The sequence below is a fragment of the Mesocricetus auratus genome, unplaced genomic scaffold (assembly GCF_017639785.1).
Source record: "Mesocricetus auratus isolate SY011 unplaced genomic scaffold, BCM_Maur_2.0 Super-Scaffold_100006, whole genome shotgun sequence".
Classification (NCBI taxonomy): Eukaryota; Metazoa; Chordata; class Mammalia; order Rodentia; family Cricetidae; genus Mesocricetus; species Mesocricetus auratus.
In genome coordinates this window covers 84,853,880-84,874,233 of record NW_024429190.1, presented here as the reverse complement: position 1 = coordinate 84,874,233, position 20,354 = coordinate 84,853,880, and the positions used below count along the sequence as shown (strand labels likewise).

The 20,354-nt window shown below is 44.8% G+C and overlaps 1 protein-coding gene across 5 annotated transcripts in view; it reads right to left on the bottom strand.

Annotated features, from left to right (window-relative positions):
* The window catches only part of Nek10 (NIMA related kinase 10), a 186,749-nt gene that overhangs the window by 151,224 nt on the left and 15,171 nt on the right, over positions 1 to 20,354 (bottom strand). For 4 of the 5 annotated variants that reach the window (XM_040747626.1, XM_040747628.1, XM_040747627.1 and 1 more), the window contains 5 exons: positions 18,291 to 18,389; positions 8,430 to 8,514; positions 4,232 to 4,273; positions 1,934 to 2,012; positions 444 to 511 (listed from right to left, as the gene is read on the bottom strand). In XM_040747626.1, the coding sequence (XP_040603560.1) occupies positions 444 to 511; positions 1,934 to 2,012; positions 4,232 to 4,273; positions 8,430 to 8,514; positions 18,291 to 18,389 (373 nt within the window). Of the gene's footprint in view, positions 1 to 443; positions 512 to 1,933; positions 2,013 to 4,231; positions 4,274 to 8,429; positions 8,515 to 18,290; positions 18,391 to 20,354 lie in introns of those variants that run through there. The other variant, XM_040747629.1, reaches the window with a different exon arrangement.

Below are 20,354 nucleotides of genomic sequence, written 5' to 3'. Positions count from 1 at the left end.
AGTCTGTGTCACATGAAATTCCTATATTCAATTATCTCTGGCTTACAGACAATGGTGATTTTGTATGATTCCAACTAATAAAACCCTACAAGACAGATGGGTTTTGTTTATAGTAAAAATATATATGTCTTTTATTTGATGACTTTCATTTTATTTGAAATAAACAACTTCTTTCTGTTTACAACATTAAAGTAATGCACTCAGGTGGCATTAAATGGATAGAAAAATAAAATCCTTCATAAACTGTACCAGTAGTTTGTTCCTTATGTTCATAAGGATCATAAGGAGATAAGTAGAGAAACCATCATTTTAGGTTGGGTGACCAGTGTTATGACTTATAATGATATGTAGCTTAACCATCAGGCTCAGGACTTGGGTATGTGAACTGATGCCACACAGGGTCATGCAGAACTCAAGAATGAGCTTTTTGGGGGTCCACTCACCTTGTGGGCTCCGCTTGCAGTAACCCATTCTCTTTGGTCCTTCACAGCAGCAAGTTTTTGAAAAATATCTATTGAAGAAAGAAATAACTCAAAGGGAGATCCAGAGATTGAAAGAGGCAGTAGTCGAGCCCAGTGTTGGTGGCGCACGCTTTTAATCCCAGCACTCGGGAGGCAGAGGCAGGTGGATGTCTGTGAGTTCGAGGCCATCCTGGTCCACAAAGCGAGTTCCAGAACAGCCTCCAAGACAATACAGAGAAACCCTGTCTCGAAAAAAACAAAAAACAAAAAAACAAAAAACAAAAAAAAAAAAAAAGAAAGAAAGAGGCAGTAGTCATGAAACCTGGGTTCCTCAAATGTCCAGGGGAAGTAGAGAAAGGAAAAATGGAAATGCAGACCCGCAAAAGGAGCAGTGGAGGACAGGACTGTGCGCTTCAATTCTAGGAACTACCCCAGTCTCAAATAGTAATATAAATGAGAAAGTATCACAAAAGCAGACTCCCTCATATTTACAATTGAAGAGGCTCCTGGACCTTCTACAAGTTCAAGGGATGTACTTAATAGATGCTGCTCAGCCGGGTGCTGGTGGCGCGCCTTTAATCCCAGCACTCAGGAGGCAGAGGCAGACAGATCTCTGTGAGTTAGAGGCCTACCTGGTCTACAGAGTGCCAGGACAGACTCCAAAGCTACACAGAGAAACCCTGTCTCAAAAAACCAGAGAGGGGAGGGGCGGGAGGGAGAGAGATGCTGCTCGCAAATATCCCAACTCAGGAAGAGAAGGAAGGTCAGCCAGACATAAAACCTGGGAAAGTTCCTGTACCAAGAGAGCTGCCCTCAATAACTTCCTGGTCCTGGCCTCTCCCCTGCACAGGAGAGCCAGTGTGTACCCAGCCAGTAAGCATGGGAAACCAGTCTGTCCATACAAAGACAAAAGGCTTGAGCAGGCACCCTGAGCAGCAGGAAGCCTGTGGCTTGCCACACCTGAGGGGGGAGAGAGGAAAGGGGAATGTGGCGATGCAGGGACTGGCAGGTGGAGGGGAAGTAATGGAAGAGAAACTCGTCAAGCTTCTAAGAAAGCCACATGGATGACTAAGATGCCCCATACCCAGGCCACAGCTTCCACACTGTATCCAGGTGAGGGTCTCAGTTTTCTTTTTCAGGCTCTGGATGACCTAGGTATAATTATTACCCAAATTTCAGGAGCAAAAAACTAAAGTCTGACATTTTCACAGAAGCTGAAAGGTAGAACCCTCCACTAGATATTGCTCATATGGAAACCACCTTTCCTGAAACAAATATGCTTGCCACAGGAAGAGTTGTCACGGGAAGCCATGGGGACCCATGTTACCGAATCCATCCTCTGGGACAAACGCACACCCCATGTGAGTGAAACACCAGTGAGAACAACAGGTGTCCTTTTTCCTGCTGTAAACATCATGCTCCACTCCCAGCGAGTCCACGCCATTAGCTGTGTCCCTGGCAACAATGCTTACACGTCATGTTGACCAACTTGTCCACACAGTGCTGCTCCTCTGCATAGCCGAGGTACTCGTTGGCCACAATCTCCATGTACTGTTGGAAAGACGAACCCAATAAGTCAGTCAGAAAGCTGCTACCAAGAGCAGACAGGAAACAAGAGTGCGGGGCTTCCGATGAGCCCCAGATGGCACAAGAGAGTAACCTACTACTGTGCAGAACTCCTGGGCCTGCTGTGCTCAAGCACAGGATATTGAGCTTAGTGTTTCACCATTTTTCCTAACACCCCAAAATGACTTGTAACTGAGTTAAGCTTATGGTGTGATTAATGTAAGATACACATGATAATTTGATTCTTTGACTTACCTTGCAGTAAAATGTTTATAACCTACCATGTACATTAACATTTTATAGTATCCCAAATTATATTTAACCAGTATACATAGAAAAATTAACAATATTTGCTAGTCAATAACTAAGAAACAGGCTCAGAGAAGCACACAGTACGAGAGCAGGAGCCGTAGATAAGTGATAAGGGTCCTTTGCAGCACATGGAAGTTCACTTCACTCAATGAGGTGAATCTCCAGTTACATTTTTTAGAGAGCTGATCATGGATCACCTTCCCAGGATTCAGGGTTAATCTGACTGTGTTTGGTTTTCATAGCTGTGACAAACCCTGAGAGGAGGTGAGACAGACAAAAGATGCTCAAGTAACGGCGGCAGAAAGAATGGCAGGAAGGGACCAGAGGCAGGAACGTTTCCATGACAGGTCAGTAGCCACTTCTTGCAGCTAGTCCCTGCTTCTCAAGGTTCCCAGTGGCTCCCAACATAGCTCCACCAGCTGGGCATCAAGAATCAGCTATGGGGGAACTTCATCTTCAAACCGTAACATTTCCACTAGGCTTGCCCCATTAGTCACTCAGAATGAGTTTTTCAGGGCCGTGAGTTTATCATGAATTACTTTTTGCTGGTAAAGTAACACATGACTGTAATCTCAACTTCAAGCAGCTGAAGCAGATCGTTCAAGAGTTCTAGTATAGCCTGTGTTACATGGTGAGATTGCAGCTCATATAAGAATAAACAGGCAGAAAAAAATCAAAAGATCAGGGTGTGTATATACCTGCTATTTAGCTACTGGGGTGGAGGCAAGAAGACTACAAGTTTGAAGCAGAGTCGGCTTCACAGTGAGTCCAGCCCAAAAGTTAAAAAAAAAAAAAAAGTGAACGTACGGGCTGGGTAGTGGAATGCTGGCCTAACTTTCTTATCCTGAAAAGATAAAAACTGAAACTAATAAAACTAAATCACAGCCCAGCTGTGGTGGCACACGCCTTTAATCCCAGCACTCGGGAGGCAGAGGCAGGTGGATCTCTGTGAGTTCAAGCCCGAGCTGGACCGACAGGCTCCAAAACAATACAGAGAAACCCTGTCTCATAAAAACCAAAAAAAAAAAAAAAAAAAAAAAAAAACCTAAGTCACCTTTCTTACCACAGATTTTGTGAGACTGGGCCATTCCCACTCAACGACATGCCCAGACACTATTTTGCTCTCTTATGGAGCCCAATTCGCTGAGCAACAAGTTGCTTAGCACATATAGTCACCTGTCTATCATTAATCGTAATATAATTTAAGATACTATAAGACATGAGGGTAATAGAATGATTTGTTATAAAATATTTTTCCATGCAGAAAAACCTAAAATCAGGATCATTCCTTACATTATCAACTTAGGAACACTTAATGAAGAGTGGGTATTTTATGTGGGAAAAATGTACTAATGACTTTGTACCTCTCCACACCATGGTAAATGAACTGGACGGGCAATGCACATCATGATGACAATAGTCTTTTTTGTCATCATTAACTAAAGACATTTGACTTTTAAAGTTTTTTGATTTATTTAAAAACGCTACAAATTAAAAATGTAACCTTTTACAGCACTTCTTTTTTTATTTCAACAGGCTGGGTAAATGAGGCCAATTAGAAGAACAAAATATCTTCCATCTCTCCGTGCCTGTGAGTGTCATGTCTCAGGGCCAGTTATCAACCCATCTGCTTTTGCCTGGCAGGCAGCTGACACAAGACAGGCACGAGCTGCTTTGAGCTTTAGCAGCTCATGATTTCAGCATCAGTACAAGCCAATCCCCCTCCTTGCTTCTGAAGGCAAGCAGGGAGGCATCCGCATCCCTCAGCTACTACATTTACCCCTATCCCGAGGCATGCTAAGGGAGAGTATTTGGAGAGAGACAGGCACCAAGTCCATCTTGCCAAGAACAGAATGTAAACGCAAGACCAGCTTTCACAGAAGCAGTCTTACCTGAGCTAGGTCTTCAATCCCACCCAATTTATGGAGTATTTCCTAATAAAATAAAAGCAATAGAGCATCTTAGAGGACAAGAGGTACGTATTTTACAAGTGGCTTCATTACTAAGTTGTATAATTTATTATTGTTTCTTTAGGTTCTACATTCTAATATAAACACAGAGTATTTAGTATTTGTCATTTCGTACTTAAGATAAATTGCTATGAATATAAAATTGTGTTTGTGGAGATATAAAATAATAAACAAAAAACCATCTGGTCAGAACTACATCCTGCCTCCCATCTCCCATTCTCCGTACTTCTTCCTACCATTAAAAAAAGGTAGACTTGGGAAACGCCCAAGGCTAAAAATACAAACTTGTGGACAAAAAGCAGCAGCAGCAAATGATAGGCGGTGAAGCGAGGCGCTCAGATGCTACAGGCTACGATGGTAACGAGGAAGAGAACATTCTGTAGAAGCCAAGATTTAAAAATAGTCTGGAGTAAACAGCACGCAGGTGCTAGGTGAGAGAGAGGGCTCTTCAGGGCAGCAAAACTACCAGACACTGTGGCTGTTGTCCCCTCCTACCAATATGAGGCCAAGAACCATCCCCTCCCTTCCCCCGCCCCTCCCCTGAGCCCTCCCTTTGTCCCTCCCCTCTCCCCTCCCCTCCCCTGACTCCTCCCTTCACCTCCTCCCACCACCCCTCCCCTGACCCTTCTCCTCGCCCCTCCCACCGCCCCTCCCCTCACCCCTCCTACCACCTCTTCCATTACCCCTCCCCTTCCCCCATCCTTCTCCCCATCACCCTTCCCACCACACCTCGCCTCACCCCTCCCATCGCCCTTCCCATCATCCCTCACATCACCCCTCACATCTAATGCAACTACAGCTTGGAGGCTTTTAAGATCTCCTCTTGCCGCTGACAAGCAGTGTGTTAGAGATGCCTATAATTAGTTTAGATGAACATTTATCCTGTGGAGGACTCCACCTATCCTTAAAACCCGACTTAAATCCTCTAATCGCAAATAATTCTAAATAACTATATCTTTAAAAAATGGCTTCTCTGATCTTTCCTGTCTTTGCTGTGGTTAGAAGCTGCAGTAGACATCTGCCTAAGCCTCCGAACGTTAGCCCCAAGTCAAGTGGGGCAGCCTGACAGCACTGTCTTCCAGAGCACACTTTGTACATGAAGTTCAGTGTGGAAGCTGTGCAGCACACTGACTCGACAGAAGGAAGCTGACTGGGTAGAGAAGCTGGTGCTGTGAGGAGTGGAGGTGTGGGGCTGGCGGATGGCACGCGCTGCCAAGCCTGGTGACCCGGGCTCCATCCCAGAGACCCGCATGGTGGATGGAGAGAAGTGCTTCCCATAAGCTGCCCGCTGACGGCCACATGTGTTCCGTGTAATGTAAGACACACACAGAGAGAGAGAGAGAGAGAGAGAGAGAGAGAGAGAGAGAGAGAGAGAGAGAGAGAGAGAGAGAGAGAGAATGGATGGATGGAAATGAATTTTTTTAAAAAACTGAAAAGAAAACTTGCAGTCATAAATGTGAGAAGACCTAGACAGCTGGATCAAGAAAATAATGCTTTCAGGTATCCAGGTATTAGCTAGTACATAACTCTAAGCCCAGTGCTCCAGAACTCATGCCAATCTGGTCTAAATACGGAAATTCTGATTTAGGAAAAAAATGAATGAAAGCAAAAACTAGAAGATATTTTCATAAGGGGAAACAGAAGGAGAGGCACCATAAGAAAGAAGAGAAGTGGACGAGAGATGAAACCTGGCCAGCAGAAGGGACATTTCTCCTGAAAGATGGAAAGACAGCTGCACAATAATCCAAATATTTCAAATAACAAAGAGGAGAGGAGAAGAACGCTCCCACCAGCATGGCTCCAGGCTCTGCCGCAAAACTCAGGAGGCGATTTCTAAGGGCACAGCTGGAGGGCAGGGCATGAAGAGTGGAGACAGAGCTGGGCTCTAGACCTGCACAGGGACTCCACAAGAGGAAAGCAGAGTGCAGTGACAGCAAAGGCTTGCTGACATTCACCCAAGTACGGGCTAGTAATCCCCCGCATGGCCTCATGACTTTGGCCAAGAATTCTTGGCAACTCAGAGCATCACACAACTGGCAGAGCATTCGCTCTCTGTTCAGGAGGCAAGCCAGAAGCAGAGGCTCGGGAGAATCCCCTTCTATGGAAAGTGTCAACCAGGGACTCCGGGACACTGTGTATCAAAATACCATAAACAAAGTAGCCACTGCATTTTTTGCTTTAAAGGGGAATGCAATCTATCTTCTGCCAATCAATCAAAAGCAATACTTTAAAAGCAAATCAACAGCCACCAATTTTCTCAGGAAACAAGGTATTCTAGGTAAAACTTTTGCTGATGTCTGGTAAGCCTGAGAACGGGCTGTTCCTCCTTGAATACTCTTTAATATTCTACATCCTGTGTTTTTACCCACACGGAGACTTACCAGAGGGAAAGTGGGGTGAGCACTGAGGAAGGGGAGCAATCAGCACACCCTGGCCTGACAAGAAAAGCCAGACACATGCTCCTCCTTCCATACGCCGCTCACATAGCTTGGCAGCAGGCAGCTCTAAGAAGCACGGGTCACCCAGCTCTACACAGTGGCTTACGTGACCGTGGACAACCAGGACAGCATTTGCTAGATGCCCTGACAGCACATGCAAAGGGATGCAGTTGGATATAACAGCACAAAGCTGGTTTAGGATAAATGTGAGGAAAGGTGTGCAGACTCTAAAGGAAAAGAAAAGACATACAGTGATCAAGAGCCCCAGAAAACTCCATCAAGGCAAAGAGACACTTTTTGTTTTAATGCTAGCTTTGGGAAAGATGGTGATTGGGGCAATGAAAGGGAACATTGTAGCTTGAGTAAGAATCAATCTACCATAAGAACCTGGGTGGTGTGAGCATCCTAGTAGTTCGGAAGGACTCAGCATAAAACAAGATCCTTCGGGAGAAAAAGCAAAAGCAAGAGTCTGTACAAATAAAAGGCACTCTTGAGATATTGCCATAGTTGAACAGAAGCCGCCATGACGGCCTGTCACACAGTTCAGGGCAGCCAGAGCAGCCTCACTGTTACTGAGGAACTGGCTTTGTTGTTGCCTGCCTACAGAAACACCTCTAGGTGCTTCAGAAACACAGTCAGGTTGGCAAACAGCAGCACTCTGCAACTCCCTGCCTGCCCCAAGCTAGCCTAGAAATCTTCCAGTCAGATTCCTTGGGTAGCCTCATGGCTAAAGCACGAAACTCTTCCTATTCCAGGCAAACTATGGTCCTATGGCTAAGCAGCCTTCACATCTCCTAGAACTGTGTTAGAAATGCAGAATTTGGATAGAGAAAGGGCTCAATAGTTAAGAGTACTTGCTGTTCTTGCAGAGGACCAAAGTTTGGTTCCAAAACCACCTGCACCTCTGGTTCCAGGGAACCAAACATCCTCTTCTAGCCTCTGTAGGCCCAGGGAGATATATAACATACACACAGAACAGACACATACACATGCACATAAATAAAAATTAATCTCTAAAAAGAAATGTAGAATGAGGAGCCTCCGTTTCCACCTGTTGAATAAGAATCTGTATCTGTGAGATCCCCTTTGATTCCTGTGGACATTAAAATGCAGGAGGCTGTAACCTAGACGCAACATACCCAGTAACCAGTGATGAAAGGGGAAGAGTCTGACTGCAGTGCAGGCCCCTCCCCTGAGACCAATGCTCTCTTGGGCTCAGAGTTACCAACCGAGAGGCGGGAAGGATGGGTTCTTGGCAGCTAACAGGCTAGAGCCCTGTTGTTCCCATGGGTTGCCTCTGGAGTCACATGCCAAGTGTCCCTCTTGTCACTGATAACTTTGCCCTAGTGATCCTCATAACCTTAAACATGCTTCGGTGTATGGACTACAGTATACCTCCTTGAACTCGAAATGACTTCCAAGGCTTAGTAGCAGCGGTGGGTGAACACATAGACCAGAACTCGGATATTGAACCTTACAAATTAAGCATAAACACACAGATGAACTGGCCTGCAAATCACCTCTTCCTAGTCTCGTCAAATAGCAGTGAGCTGTGTGCCACATCTGGAAGGTCCTCACTCGTGAAGGAAACATGGTCCATCTCAAAGAAAAGCCCACTGGGCTTTTAATTTAACTATTTTTTTTGTTGCAAGTGAAGAAGAGTTTTACTTTTTCCAACCAACCTGATAACATGGATCCCTCATTAGCAGCCTCAGGCAAATTAACACTCTCAGAAAATGAATGGATGGAGCTCGATTAACCCACTCTCTGAAAGAAGAAAACAAAAGAGGATGTGTTGGTGCTTAGACAGTTCACAGACAACTCACAGCTATGAAGGAAAGTGAACACAGTGAAGGAGCCAGGCCAGCGCCCCATCTCAGCTTCATCTGTAAGGGACTGTGATTTGGCATTTACTCTTGGCCCACACCAGTACAAAACACATAGACACAATCTTCATCTCTTAGGTAAAAGTACCCTCCAAACGAGTCTGGGTCTGAGCTCTCACACTAACTTAGTAATGTTTTATGGTGTCCCTACATCAAAACAAAGAGCTAAACCTCCAATACTCAGGTCCAGCTTAAGAAGTGTCTGTGTCCCAACAACCTAGAGTCCACTTGAAAAGAGCGCATGCATACACTGAGAGAACAAAAAGCATTGTGGGATCCAGGGAAACTCTGCAGCCCAGACTGGCCTTGAACTTAAGATCCCAGTGAAACTCTACAGCCCAGACTGGCCTTGAACTTAAGATTCCAGAACTCTGGAGGTTGAAGAGGAGGAGTCAAGGCTAGCCTGGCCATACAACAACCCTTCATTGTCCTGTCATCACATTGCTGAGCCAGGCATGATGACAGACACTGAAGAGCCTAGACTCGGAAGGATCCAGAGTTTAAGGTCACCCTTGGCTATATATATACTGAGTTTGAGGCCAGCCCAACTTACACTGAGACCTCCTCAGGGCAACAACAATTAAAGTGCAACAGCCCATCCCCTTTCTGGTTATCACAGAGGAAGAGAACAGAAGTTCCCCTGGGTGTCCACCCCCACAACCCCCCACTACCACCAAATGTCCCTGTTCTTCAAGTCCTGGTGGGCCTCAGAGAGCACACACTTCATCACTCAGCCATCTTGAGCTCAGCTAAGGCTGGTAGTAAATATGGTTAAACATTAAAGGTACCATCCTTGCTTCCCAAAATCCCCAACAGCACCCAACCCCCTCAGAATGAAAGTCTCACCGTCTGTCCTCTTGCCCACAAGGCTCTGCGGGATCTGTCTTCTCATGTGACTCTAAGCCTGCCTCCTAACACAGCCCCTTGTTCCCCTCCAGCCAGGTGACATGCTGTCTATGAGCCAGGGTCTACAGTGCTTCCCAGTGGCAGCCTCCTGTGGCTCTTCAAGCCAGGACTCTCATGACCTGTACTGTCTAACCACAGAGCGGGTTTAGTGAAGACGTTACTACACAGCCTGGTACCCTCCTGAGGTGAAGAAGGCAGCTAAGCACTGCCCGGTTATTGCAAGTATAGGCAGGCATTGTCTACAGAAGGCAAGTCTAGCCTGGTGACACATGCCTCAAAGCGCCCTGCAAGCTTGTCCAACAATAAGCATCCATGGTGTCCTAGTTAACAAAAGCCTGGAATACAAAGGGTCTGAAATTCCATCTTTAGCCAAGGGAAATGGGGAAACAGCAGGAAGTACTTCAGACAATAGTAACTAACAATGTCATTCACCTGGTTCTGCAAAAGGCAATGCCACAATACTGTAAACACCCCTGCCAGTTACCTGAGCTGAAGAACCAGGCCAGCTGTGCCCTGGCCTGTCCTAAATCTATTCTTGTGTTCTGGAGAAAAGATTCAGGCTTGTCTTCTTTATAGCACCGAGGAGTTGAACTCTTCCTCTAAACATGCACATTTAAAAGCCGAGTGAATGAGTCAGGGTTACAGCTGTGGTGGTGGCATCCCCCATCCCCTGGCAACAGGACTTACCATTCCTTCCATCGGGTGGACAGAGGCTGGCAGGGCACTGACCCATTGTTTTATTCCTGGGGTATTTGCATGCTCCCTGCAGTCCATGCCCCCAGCAAACAGATGCAGAAGGAAAGACCCATAATCACCACTCATGGGGCCTACTCTACCACAACCAGCAAGGCTGCCGGCAGCTACCCATTCAACTACCAGCAACAGCATGGCCCTCTCTAGAGCAAGCACTTTATCAGTGACCATTGTGCCATGGGGCACAGCCCAGTTTCTCCAGAAAAATAAAAACAGGACTCAACCAACCCCTGGGCTGCCTGAAAAGCAGAACTTTCCAAGCACAGACCTGTCATCCAGGCACTTGGGAAGTGGAGACAGGAGGATTATAAACTTGGGTACAGAGCAAGCTGGGGGAACTTAGTGAGACTGTCTCAAAATAAGAACAAATTTGAACAAAGTATGACAATGACAGAATAAAACCAATTTCTTTGTATGTTAAATTAAAAAGCAGTTGTTGGTTTTAAGTAGGTGTTGGCTGTAGCTCAGTGTAGAGCATTTGCCAAGCACAAATGGGGCCACCCTGGCCACAGCACTGTGGCTCATCATACTTCAGACTCCCCACTGGGGAAAATATGGAAAATTTAGAATACCTGCAAAACTCTGATAACTCTAGTACTCTTCTTTTGAAGAGGGTACAGGGCAAAGACTTGCAGCACAAAGACCCTCTCCCCCCTCCAGGGGAAGAATGGTGGCTAGCAACAGCTGCAACAACCTGATGCCACCGAATGCCAAGACCATTTCAGTGGGGGTGGAGGGCAGGGGCTGGGAGCCAGGATCTGTGCTACAAATATGTGCACAGTATTCTTCCAGTCAGCCATGGCCAGTCTCCACAGGAAAGCTTGGGGCCTCTCCTGTGGGTTTTTCCATATTGAAATACATGTTAAAAGGTCTTTTCTGTTTTTCTCCTTACTCCTCAAGAAAATGAGCTAGAATTCCAATGTTGACTTTAATTTTCATTTTTAATGGAGTCTAACCAAATGAAGGGACCTAGAATAGTCAGAGTTGAAAGTTCTGTTCCATGCAAATCACATTTGTTTTGTTTTGCTTTGCAATGTTGGGACGGAAGCCCAAGGCTATTAATATTTCTCATAGCTATTACCCTGCTATTGTAAATAGGATTCCTGATGGCTGAGTCCCTGGGTTCTGCCCCTTGAGAATGACCTCAGAAGGAGACCATCCTTGGCTCCTGTCCTAGAACCCCAAGGAAGACAGAAGGGCCGCAGGGATGCAGTCCCAGCTCTGTGGGGAATTGCATGCACCTCTGTTCACCAAGAGTCAGGGGAGCTAGAAAACACAGGACTTAGTGTAGCCAGAGAACTACACAGAAACCAGGCAGTGGTGGAGAGCAGCGTCTTCGTTGGACTGACGCAGTCCTGTAGGTTCCCTTTGCTTGGGTTCCACATGACGGGTGAAAGCACTCTTCAGATACATTTACCATGGGAACAGGAGATAGGTCCTTGGAGGCAGCCCTGGAAAGTCATGTGTCTGCAATGACAGTGCTTCCCTGGAGGCTGTCTCAACATGGCAGCCACGCAGGAGTACATTCATGAGCGGGCAAGTATTTAACCTCTCTGGTGACTGAACTGATGCCACACTTTCACAGGGCTATTTATACTCAGTCTATTCAGCTCCCACCCCTGCTTGCCCAAGACACCACTTTCTGCCATCCGTGTCCAAAAAAAAAAAAAAAAAAAGGAAAATGTCACTGCATGTGCAATGTTTGAAAAGAGAGAAGGTAGGTAGAGTTTCTGTTTCTTTCACAGATGAAGAAACCAGTTCGTGACATGAGTGCTCCAAATGACAGGCAGCCATCAGCTGAAAACACATGGGAGGCTATCTGGAGAGGCTATTGCCCAGACCTGCCTATAGCATGCTTCAGCTCAGAATAAACACTTTTCTCATGGTGTGGTACTGTTTTCCTTAACGCACACCCAAAGCAAAGTCAACCTTCCAAAATAAAGATCCTCGTTCTTAGAATGGCCCTCTTTTATTTCTGAGTAAATGGAAAAGTAAATTCACATCAAAATTGATGTAAAACTTAGCAGAAACAAGAACATAAGTGAGGACTGTCCTGAATCCTCGCTGACTTCTCTCTCACTTCTCTGTGCTCCTAGCTCATCCCCTGTATTACCCACGAAGCCTAGCCCACAGCAGCCAGCCAGGAAGTATAAACACTAGGCTTCCCTCTCACTGACCACCACGTAGTACTTCATCACTATGTCCCATCAGCCCTGTTCTTGGTCTCGGGAGTACAGCAAGGCGAGGCCTGGGCCTGTGCTCATCTGGGGCTCCTTTGAAGGACATGGAACGGAAGCCCAGACTGCAGATCTGTCAAGTGGTGACAGCCAAGAAGAAGCAGGACCAGGGTTCATTAGGGCAGGGTGCTATTTTGGGACAGTCAGGAGAGGCTCTCTTGTAAGATTGGCTCTACGTGAGCGGAGGGCAGGAGCTTTGTGCAAGCCTGTGTCAGAAGAGCAGGAAAGCCTGCAGCCCAGGCCCTGGGGTTTGTGTAGACAATAGTAGAGAGAGAAAACAGAAGTTGTGGTCAGATAGAAGGCAGCAGGTGGAGCTTGAGACCTACAGAATAGATAACTGGCCTTCGGAAGTTTTTAGTCCAAGAAGGTACTGGAAGGCTTTAAGCAAAGGACTCACATGAGCTGACTGAACTTTTGAAAGGATCCTTCCAGAAGCTATGCTGAGAACAGAGTAAAGGAAAACCACACAAAAGCAGGGAACCCAGACAGCCTACAACAACTGTACAAGCCAGAAGAGCTAGCAGCCTGGGTTAGGTCAGGAGACAGTGGGAACTAAACCGGAAGTTTCCTCATGGGTGGAGAGAAAAATCCAAAGTCCTGCTCTAGGAACGATGCCTTGAAATGACAAAGCCGGAAGAAGCTACCCATTGACATGTGAAACAGAGGTGGAGTCATGAGAGCAAGGAGGCCACTAGGAGCAAGGCCAGCAGGGGAGATGCAGCACAAGCAGGAGCAGAGCCTGGTAAAACCAGGTCTGGTGGCCAAGGCCCACAACTGTACCTGAGGCACGATAGGGAGTTCAAGGTTAATCGGAGCTACATAATGAGACCCTGAAAATGGGAGAGGAGACAGAGAGGGAACAGAAAGGAAACAGGGAGTGGACAGGAGGAGAGATGACATTTTAGCCATGAAATTGTGGATCCTGGCATGGGACTGTTACTCATTGCCTAGCTCTCAATAGCTCACGTAGATTATAAACACATTGCAGTGCACGGATATGATGATCCTGTCCAGGTTATGGTTGCTTTGCGTGGTGATCTGTTGTCCAAGGACAAGCAGTTCTTCCCTGGGAAGGCAGAGCAATTCAGCCTCCTGCTTGTCAGGCTTCTCTGGGATGAGAAGCCACAACACACAACAGAGAGAGCACACTCACCAAAGAGATGCTTTGCCCCCGTGTCAAATTAAGTTCATCAGCTGTCGTTAAAAGTGTGCTCATGAAACCACAAAAGAAACCGGGAATGAGTGAGACACGGGGCAACAGTGCCAGCCCAGACTCTGCTGGGACCCTCTTTGAATCTCAGCCCTTTCATCTACCCCATGGCAGCTTGGCCTACTTAAGAGTCCACCCATCTCCATAACTGTTATGACTTTTGTGATTGTGTGTGCACACATGTGAGTGTGTTTGTGTTCACATACTCGTATATGTGTGGGTGTATGTATGTATACATGTATATGTGTGTGTGGCCATATGTATATGTATGAGTGCATGTGTGTACATGTCTGCATGTGCATATGTTCATGCATGTGTGTGAGTATGCATGCATCAGGTATGTGTGTGAACATATTTAAAGTATAGGGAAAACTTTAAACAACATTGTATGGGAACTGACAGTTTAAGAAAGCTGTATACAGTGGTACACACCTGTATGTAACTTGGGAGGCTAAGACAGAGGATCATGAATTTGAGACTAGCCTGGGCTATGTATACACAGCAAGACCTAACTCAACAAACCAAGGGCTGGGATGTAGCCCAGTGATAGAGCACTTGCCTAGCTTGTATAAAGCCCTTGGGTTCCATTCCCAGCAGTGAAAATATAAAGCCTTTGGGTTCCATTCCCAACAGTGAAAAATAAGGAAGAGCTGCATATTTGTCTCAAGACAGTAGCAATAAAAACCAGCTTCAAAGACTAGAGTTTAGAGGTAAAAGGCCAGGTTTTGGTCTGCAGGAGGTTAGTGTACACTAAGGGAGAAGAGAGCATGGGGTCATGAGAATGAGGAGGACTGGGGAGGGCTACGTGAGGGATCACAAGTTAGGCCCACAGACAAGCAGAATGCTATGCGTCAAGTCCACCAGCAGCATGACAGAAGCTCAGAAGTAAGAGAGGAATGGGGACATCACTCTGACCCTCTTGAGCACAGGGCTGAAGTGGGTAGCATCAACATGAGACCGTCAAGCTGGAGTGTGACTTAGCGGGGCACATACTCAATCACCGGCACCACAGAGCAAGAGAAAGAGACCAAGAAGGAGTAAAAGGTTCCTGAGAAGAACTGGGAATTAACAGATTCTAAGTGCAGAAAGTCATAAGCCTGAGACCTGGGGCAAAGTTCTGGACTAGCTACAGACTGCGCCCCGTGACCAAGAGGAAAAGCACTGGCCTCTTTACAGGATGGTTAGGTAAGACCACACCATGAACATCTGTCTACCATAAAGAGACCCTCACCGTATGCTAGCATGTGGTCCTCTCACTCTGTGATGAGCCTACATAGCCCAAGCAGAGGACCAGAAGATCAAAAGGACAAGTGCCGTTTGCACCATGAACTGTGTCCTAGTGTCAACTTGGACAACACAAGACCTATTGTTAAGCAAATACAGCATTAGTCTTCTTTGCTAGGGATATCCAGGGCATTCCTAGGACACTTTTTATAGCAATTTCCTTATGACTATTATTTTAGCTTTATAAACTTTAAAAAGCCAATTTCATTCTTTTTTTTTTTTTTGAGACAGGATTTCCTGGAACTAGCTCTTGTAGACCAGGCTGGTCTTGAACTCACAGAAATCCACCTGCCTCTGCCTCCCGAGTGCTGGAATTAAAGGTGTGTGCCACCACCGCCTGGATAAAAAGACAATTTCTAATAAGAGAGGGAGAGTTAGTCTTTGTAAGGGAAAAGTCCCTGATGAGATTATCCAACCCTAAGTGGTTAGCCCTAAACACATGTACAAAAGAGTAACAGAAGGGTAGAGTGCACACCTGTGCGAGTGTACATGTGTGTATGTCTGTGTACATGTGTGTAAGAATAATAATCATAGAAAAAGAGGTCATGGACTTCTTGAAAGGGTGTAGAAGAGGACACGTGAAGAGTTGGGGGCTAGGGAAGGAAATGATGTAAATACAGTGCTCATATATAAAATTCTCAAAAATTAAAAGTTTGAATTAAAAAAAAGATGGCCATGGGTTAGCCAGATATATTATATCACGCAAAATTCTCTCTAGTATGTATCTTAAGCATATCTCCATAAAAGCATGCTCCTGTCTCATTTTCAAAGTGTTTCAAATTTGTGGCAAATACTTAGGGAAATATGATGCAAAATGGTAATATAAGGATGACAATATACGTTTGGGGGAAGTTGGATGAAGAGTCCTGTCAAATGAGTAGGACAGGTCCCTTATAACCTAAACCAGAACATCCAGGTTCTGCTCACCTCTACATAGTCATTGGCAAGGAAAAGGAGCTTTCTTCATTATTCCAAAATAATGGCCCCAGGAAAAGGTCAGCTAAATGAATTCACTTGAAAATAACACCAAGTTTAGTAACCATACAAAACACAGAATGTATGCTGGTATTTTTGATGAAATTTCATACTACATTTATTAAAATTCTCATATTATCTGACCTGGCATCCTTTAACTCACTTTTGGCTTTCAGAGTATAATGAGATTCTTTTTTGTAAGTATATTAGAGCGACTTATCATTCCCCCAGTCTCCTCAACCTTTACTATTCCAAATACAACACCTGTGGTTCCATCTTGTCATCTTCAGATGTCAGTGTCCCAATCCTACCACAGCCTGTGCATCAGATTCTACCAGCTCATGAAACCCTCCGTCTTCAGCTCCATGTACAAGTTCATTTCATGAGACAATTATATCACATTATAATATAGAAGCTGTATGTCAGCGAAACACAGACCAACAAGAAGCAGGAGCACAGAAGAGTCATGTAGGTGGTCAAGAAACTGCTGATATTGTGACAACTGTTACTTCCCTGCACAACCTCATGACAACTTGGTCTTGGATACCAGGCAGATGAGATAAATTTATTTCTAACATCACACTCTAGTACTGACAAGTCATGTTAGGGCAGAAAGAAAGTGGAGGTTAGAATTTGTTTCTGCATGTGGACGCACATCCAAAGCAGCCTGCCTCCGGTCCAGGCAGTACTTCATTTTAGGACTACTGTGAAAGACTTGCAGGCTTGCTCTACCTGGCTCTGGATTAATGAGTTCAGCTGCAAAATGGAATAACCGGAGGCCAGTCTTAGAAGAACCTAGAGAGGAGGTGTCTGAACATGTGAGAACACACTGGGAAGTATGAAAGGGGAGAGAAACAACACTGACAACAGGGCAGAAAAGAAGAGAAGAAACAGGAGTTAAGTCCAGTTCCTAATTCATTATGCTATCAGAGTGAAATTAATATTCAAATGTGTAGGCATGTCTGCCACCAGAAGTAGGCCAATGTCTGAAGTTCCCACCTACCAATCTCATCCAGACTTCAGGTGTCTGACTGTAAGTTACAAATAGTTATGTTTCCTCTTGTATTAGAATAAGGGTAATTGTTTTTGCTGAGGCAAAAAGGGACCACACAGCATTCACCTTGGCATTCTCTCCCGTCTTCCTTCTCCTCAGCTGCCTCATCCCTTCTTGGCAAAAGGGAGATGCTCACCAATTTGAGTGAGCTGAATCTATGTCTTTCAATCCAACATTAACCCTGAAGTTCACAAAGGAAGGGGCAAGGAAACCACACCAAAAGAGCTCTGAGATGTAATTATTCTATAGAGAAGGCAAGAGAAGAGAATCATGCCATCTTAACAAAAGTATACAAGGTAAGGGACAAAGGGGACCTCAGCACTTAATCCACTCTTTATCTAACTCTGATTTCAGAATGGAACTGAACACAGAAATTTATAGCACCCAAGAATGTCATGGCTCTTAAAACCCGACATCCAAAGTTCCTTCTCATGCTGTAAAAGAAGGGGACTTAGCATCATCTCTCCAGAACGTAAGTGTGTGTGGTCCAAGATTCCCCATCAGTCACCCACAACAGGACATAGGCTTGGACTGCAGATGCATGCTCACCCTTTTTTCCCTCCAAGTCCAGGCTGGGGGGAGCCTGTTTAACTGGTCACTGTGTCAACTGCAAAGGTGTAACACAAACGGTGTTGTCATGCTGTCTACAGTGCTAATCAATGTCTCTTTCATACGGACTACACAATAAATCTTCCTTGAGAATGCAAACTCAAAACAAGCACATTAAAGAAAACAACGCTGTCCCACATCTTACCTGTCACCAAACTCAGCTAAATTCAGAATGCAACAAGTGACTCTAGTGAACTCACACCGTGGCAACTCATCCACCGACTTTCACATAGCCTTTGCTCTGTTTTTTACATATATATGTATATATATTTAATAATTTCTTTTTTTGAGATTATAAAATAATTACATTATTTCCTCCTCCCATTGCCTCCCTCCAAAACCCTCCCATGTACCACCCCACCCCACCCCCTGCTCTCCTTTAAATTTATGGCTTCTTTTTCTTTTTCTTTGGTTGTTAGTGTGTGTGTTTGTGTGTGTGTGTTATATACAAACACACACACATATATAACAATAAAGAAAAAGAAGCCATAAATATGAATTGTGTGTGTGTGTGTGTTCCTAAATCTGCACTTGCATTGTGTTCCCTTGCAGGCTACTCTATTCTCCATACAGGATCTATGAAACATGCCTTTCTTGGGTACAGGTCTGTCTTTGGGGTACAGCCTTACCTGCATATGAGTCTGTTTCTCACCAGAGCCGTAAAGATCTCCTGAAATAACTGATGCTGTGGATGTTTACTGAAATTCCTCTCATTCTTGTAGTTTATACTAAGATGAAAATAAAAACAGGAAAATGATTTATAATAAATATTATTTGGACTAACAAACTTACCAATGAAAACGAGGGTCATCTACATTGAGACAAAATATTGAGTCTTAAGGTCAACATATTAGCAAGGGCAAGCAACAACTGTTACACAGGGACTCAACGGTAAAGCTGACAATAAAGATGATGATCAGGAGCTGAGCTAGTGCAGGAGACTGCTGAGCAAGTCCGTGACCTCAGCTCTGTTCTTGGACCCACATGAAAGTAGGAGAGAACCAGCTCCTCAAGGCTGTCCTCTGGCCTCCACATGTGCACTGTAGCACATGAGATCACACACACACACACACACACACACACACACACACACACACACTAATGATACATTTTAATTCAAAAGTTACACTCAAATATGTGTTTCATTTTATCGCATTAATGCAATTATCCCATCTAGGCACTTCCAGCTCAGATTGAAAGAGGAGAAGGGAGAGGAACGACTTCCGGAACTTTTCTCTATGTGTTTGTTCATTACACAGGGGGAGTTTCAAATTCGCAGTCCACCCACACTCCCACCTGCATTGACTGTTCCAGCTGTTAACACCAGCAAATGTCACATGTATGTCAGCAGATATCATTTGTAATTAATATGGATTTATTGGCAGTTTACATTTTTTCAACCAACAACTGATACATTGTTGTTATCTGTGTCTAAGAAAATTTTCATATTCCCAATTCAGCCTCTTTTTTTTTGATATTACAGTCCAACAGTTAGTCCAAGCATTCTACTTTAAACCTTGGAGAACGTAAGATATTACACAAGCAGGTCAAACCACTACAGTGTCTGTGACGTGTATTTTCATGCATAATAAAACTGGAGGTTGAAGAGCTAGAGCATTGAGTGAGGGTACTTGCCACCACCTCTGAGGACTCCAGTCAATCTCAGAAACTCAGATGGTGGAAGAAAGAAACCAACCCCTACATGTTTTCCTACACACATGCATATACACACATGAATGCACACTAAATAAACATAAAATGACTAATTTTAAGATTAAGACCAAATAAAGTGAAATTACATGAACACCACTTTAAAGGTTCTATGCCACATGTCATTATATCTGCCTTAGAGGACATTCTATACCACTCAACTATACATTGCTATGATATCAGGCCAGGGCTGTAATGGTTCCTTAGGTAAGACCACTGGTAAACTGAACATATAACAAGACATTTTAGTTTTCATAAGTGAAAATGTCATGTGATTTTTCTGAACTGTTCAAGTTCATAAAAGGCCAGAGAAACAAGCTAAACCAAACAAGTAATGATCATCGGTATCCATGCTTAAACTTTATGTCATTCATCATGTACATGGCATTTACTAGCAAGTGACCTGAACACATTGTAACACTGAGAGCCAGCTCCCAGAAAGGGAGTGGCCCACAAGAATGCATGTTTCTAGAAGGTCTACAGACAACAGAAAGAAACACAGACTGACACTCCTTGCTCAAGCCAAGAGACTGTCTCTGCAATTGAGAAACTCAGATTTTTAAACTACCATGTTTAAAACTTTTATTACATTTCTCTCCTCTCTCCCTCCCTCTCTCCCTCCCTCTCTCCCTCCCTCCTGACTTCCCTTCCTCTCTCTCTCTGTGCAAGTGTGTATGTGTGTGTGCGCGTGTGTGTACTGTTATAGGATAGAAGTCAGTTCTCTCCTTCCACAATGTGGGACTGAACTCGGTGTGTAAAGTTTGGTGGCAATCCCCTTTACCCCCTGAGTCATATCACCAGCCAGCCCAACTAACGTCTTCTTTAGCCATCCCATCTGTTCACAGCAACAGATTCTTCTATGCTTTTTCATCACTGGAAAGATGGAGACACGACAAACTCTAAGACCAAGCTTGGGACTGACTTACCCGTGTCAACATCTTGAAGCTACTTCCTTAGTGGACAACTGTGTCAGCAAGGTGTCC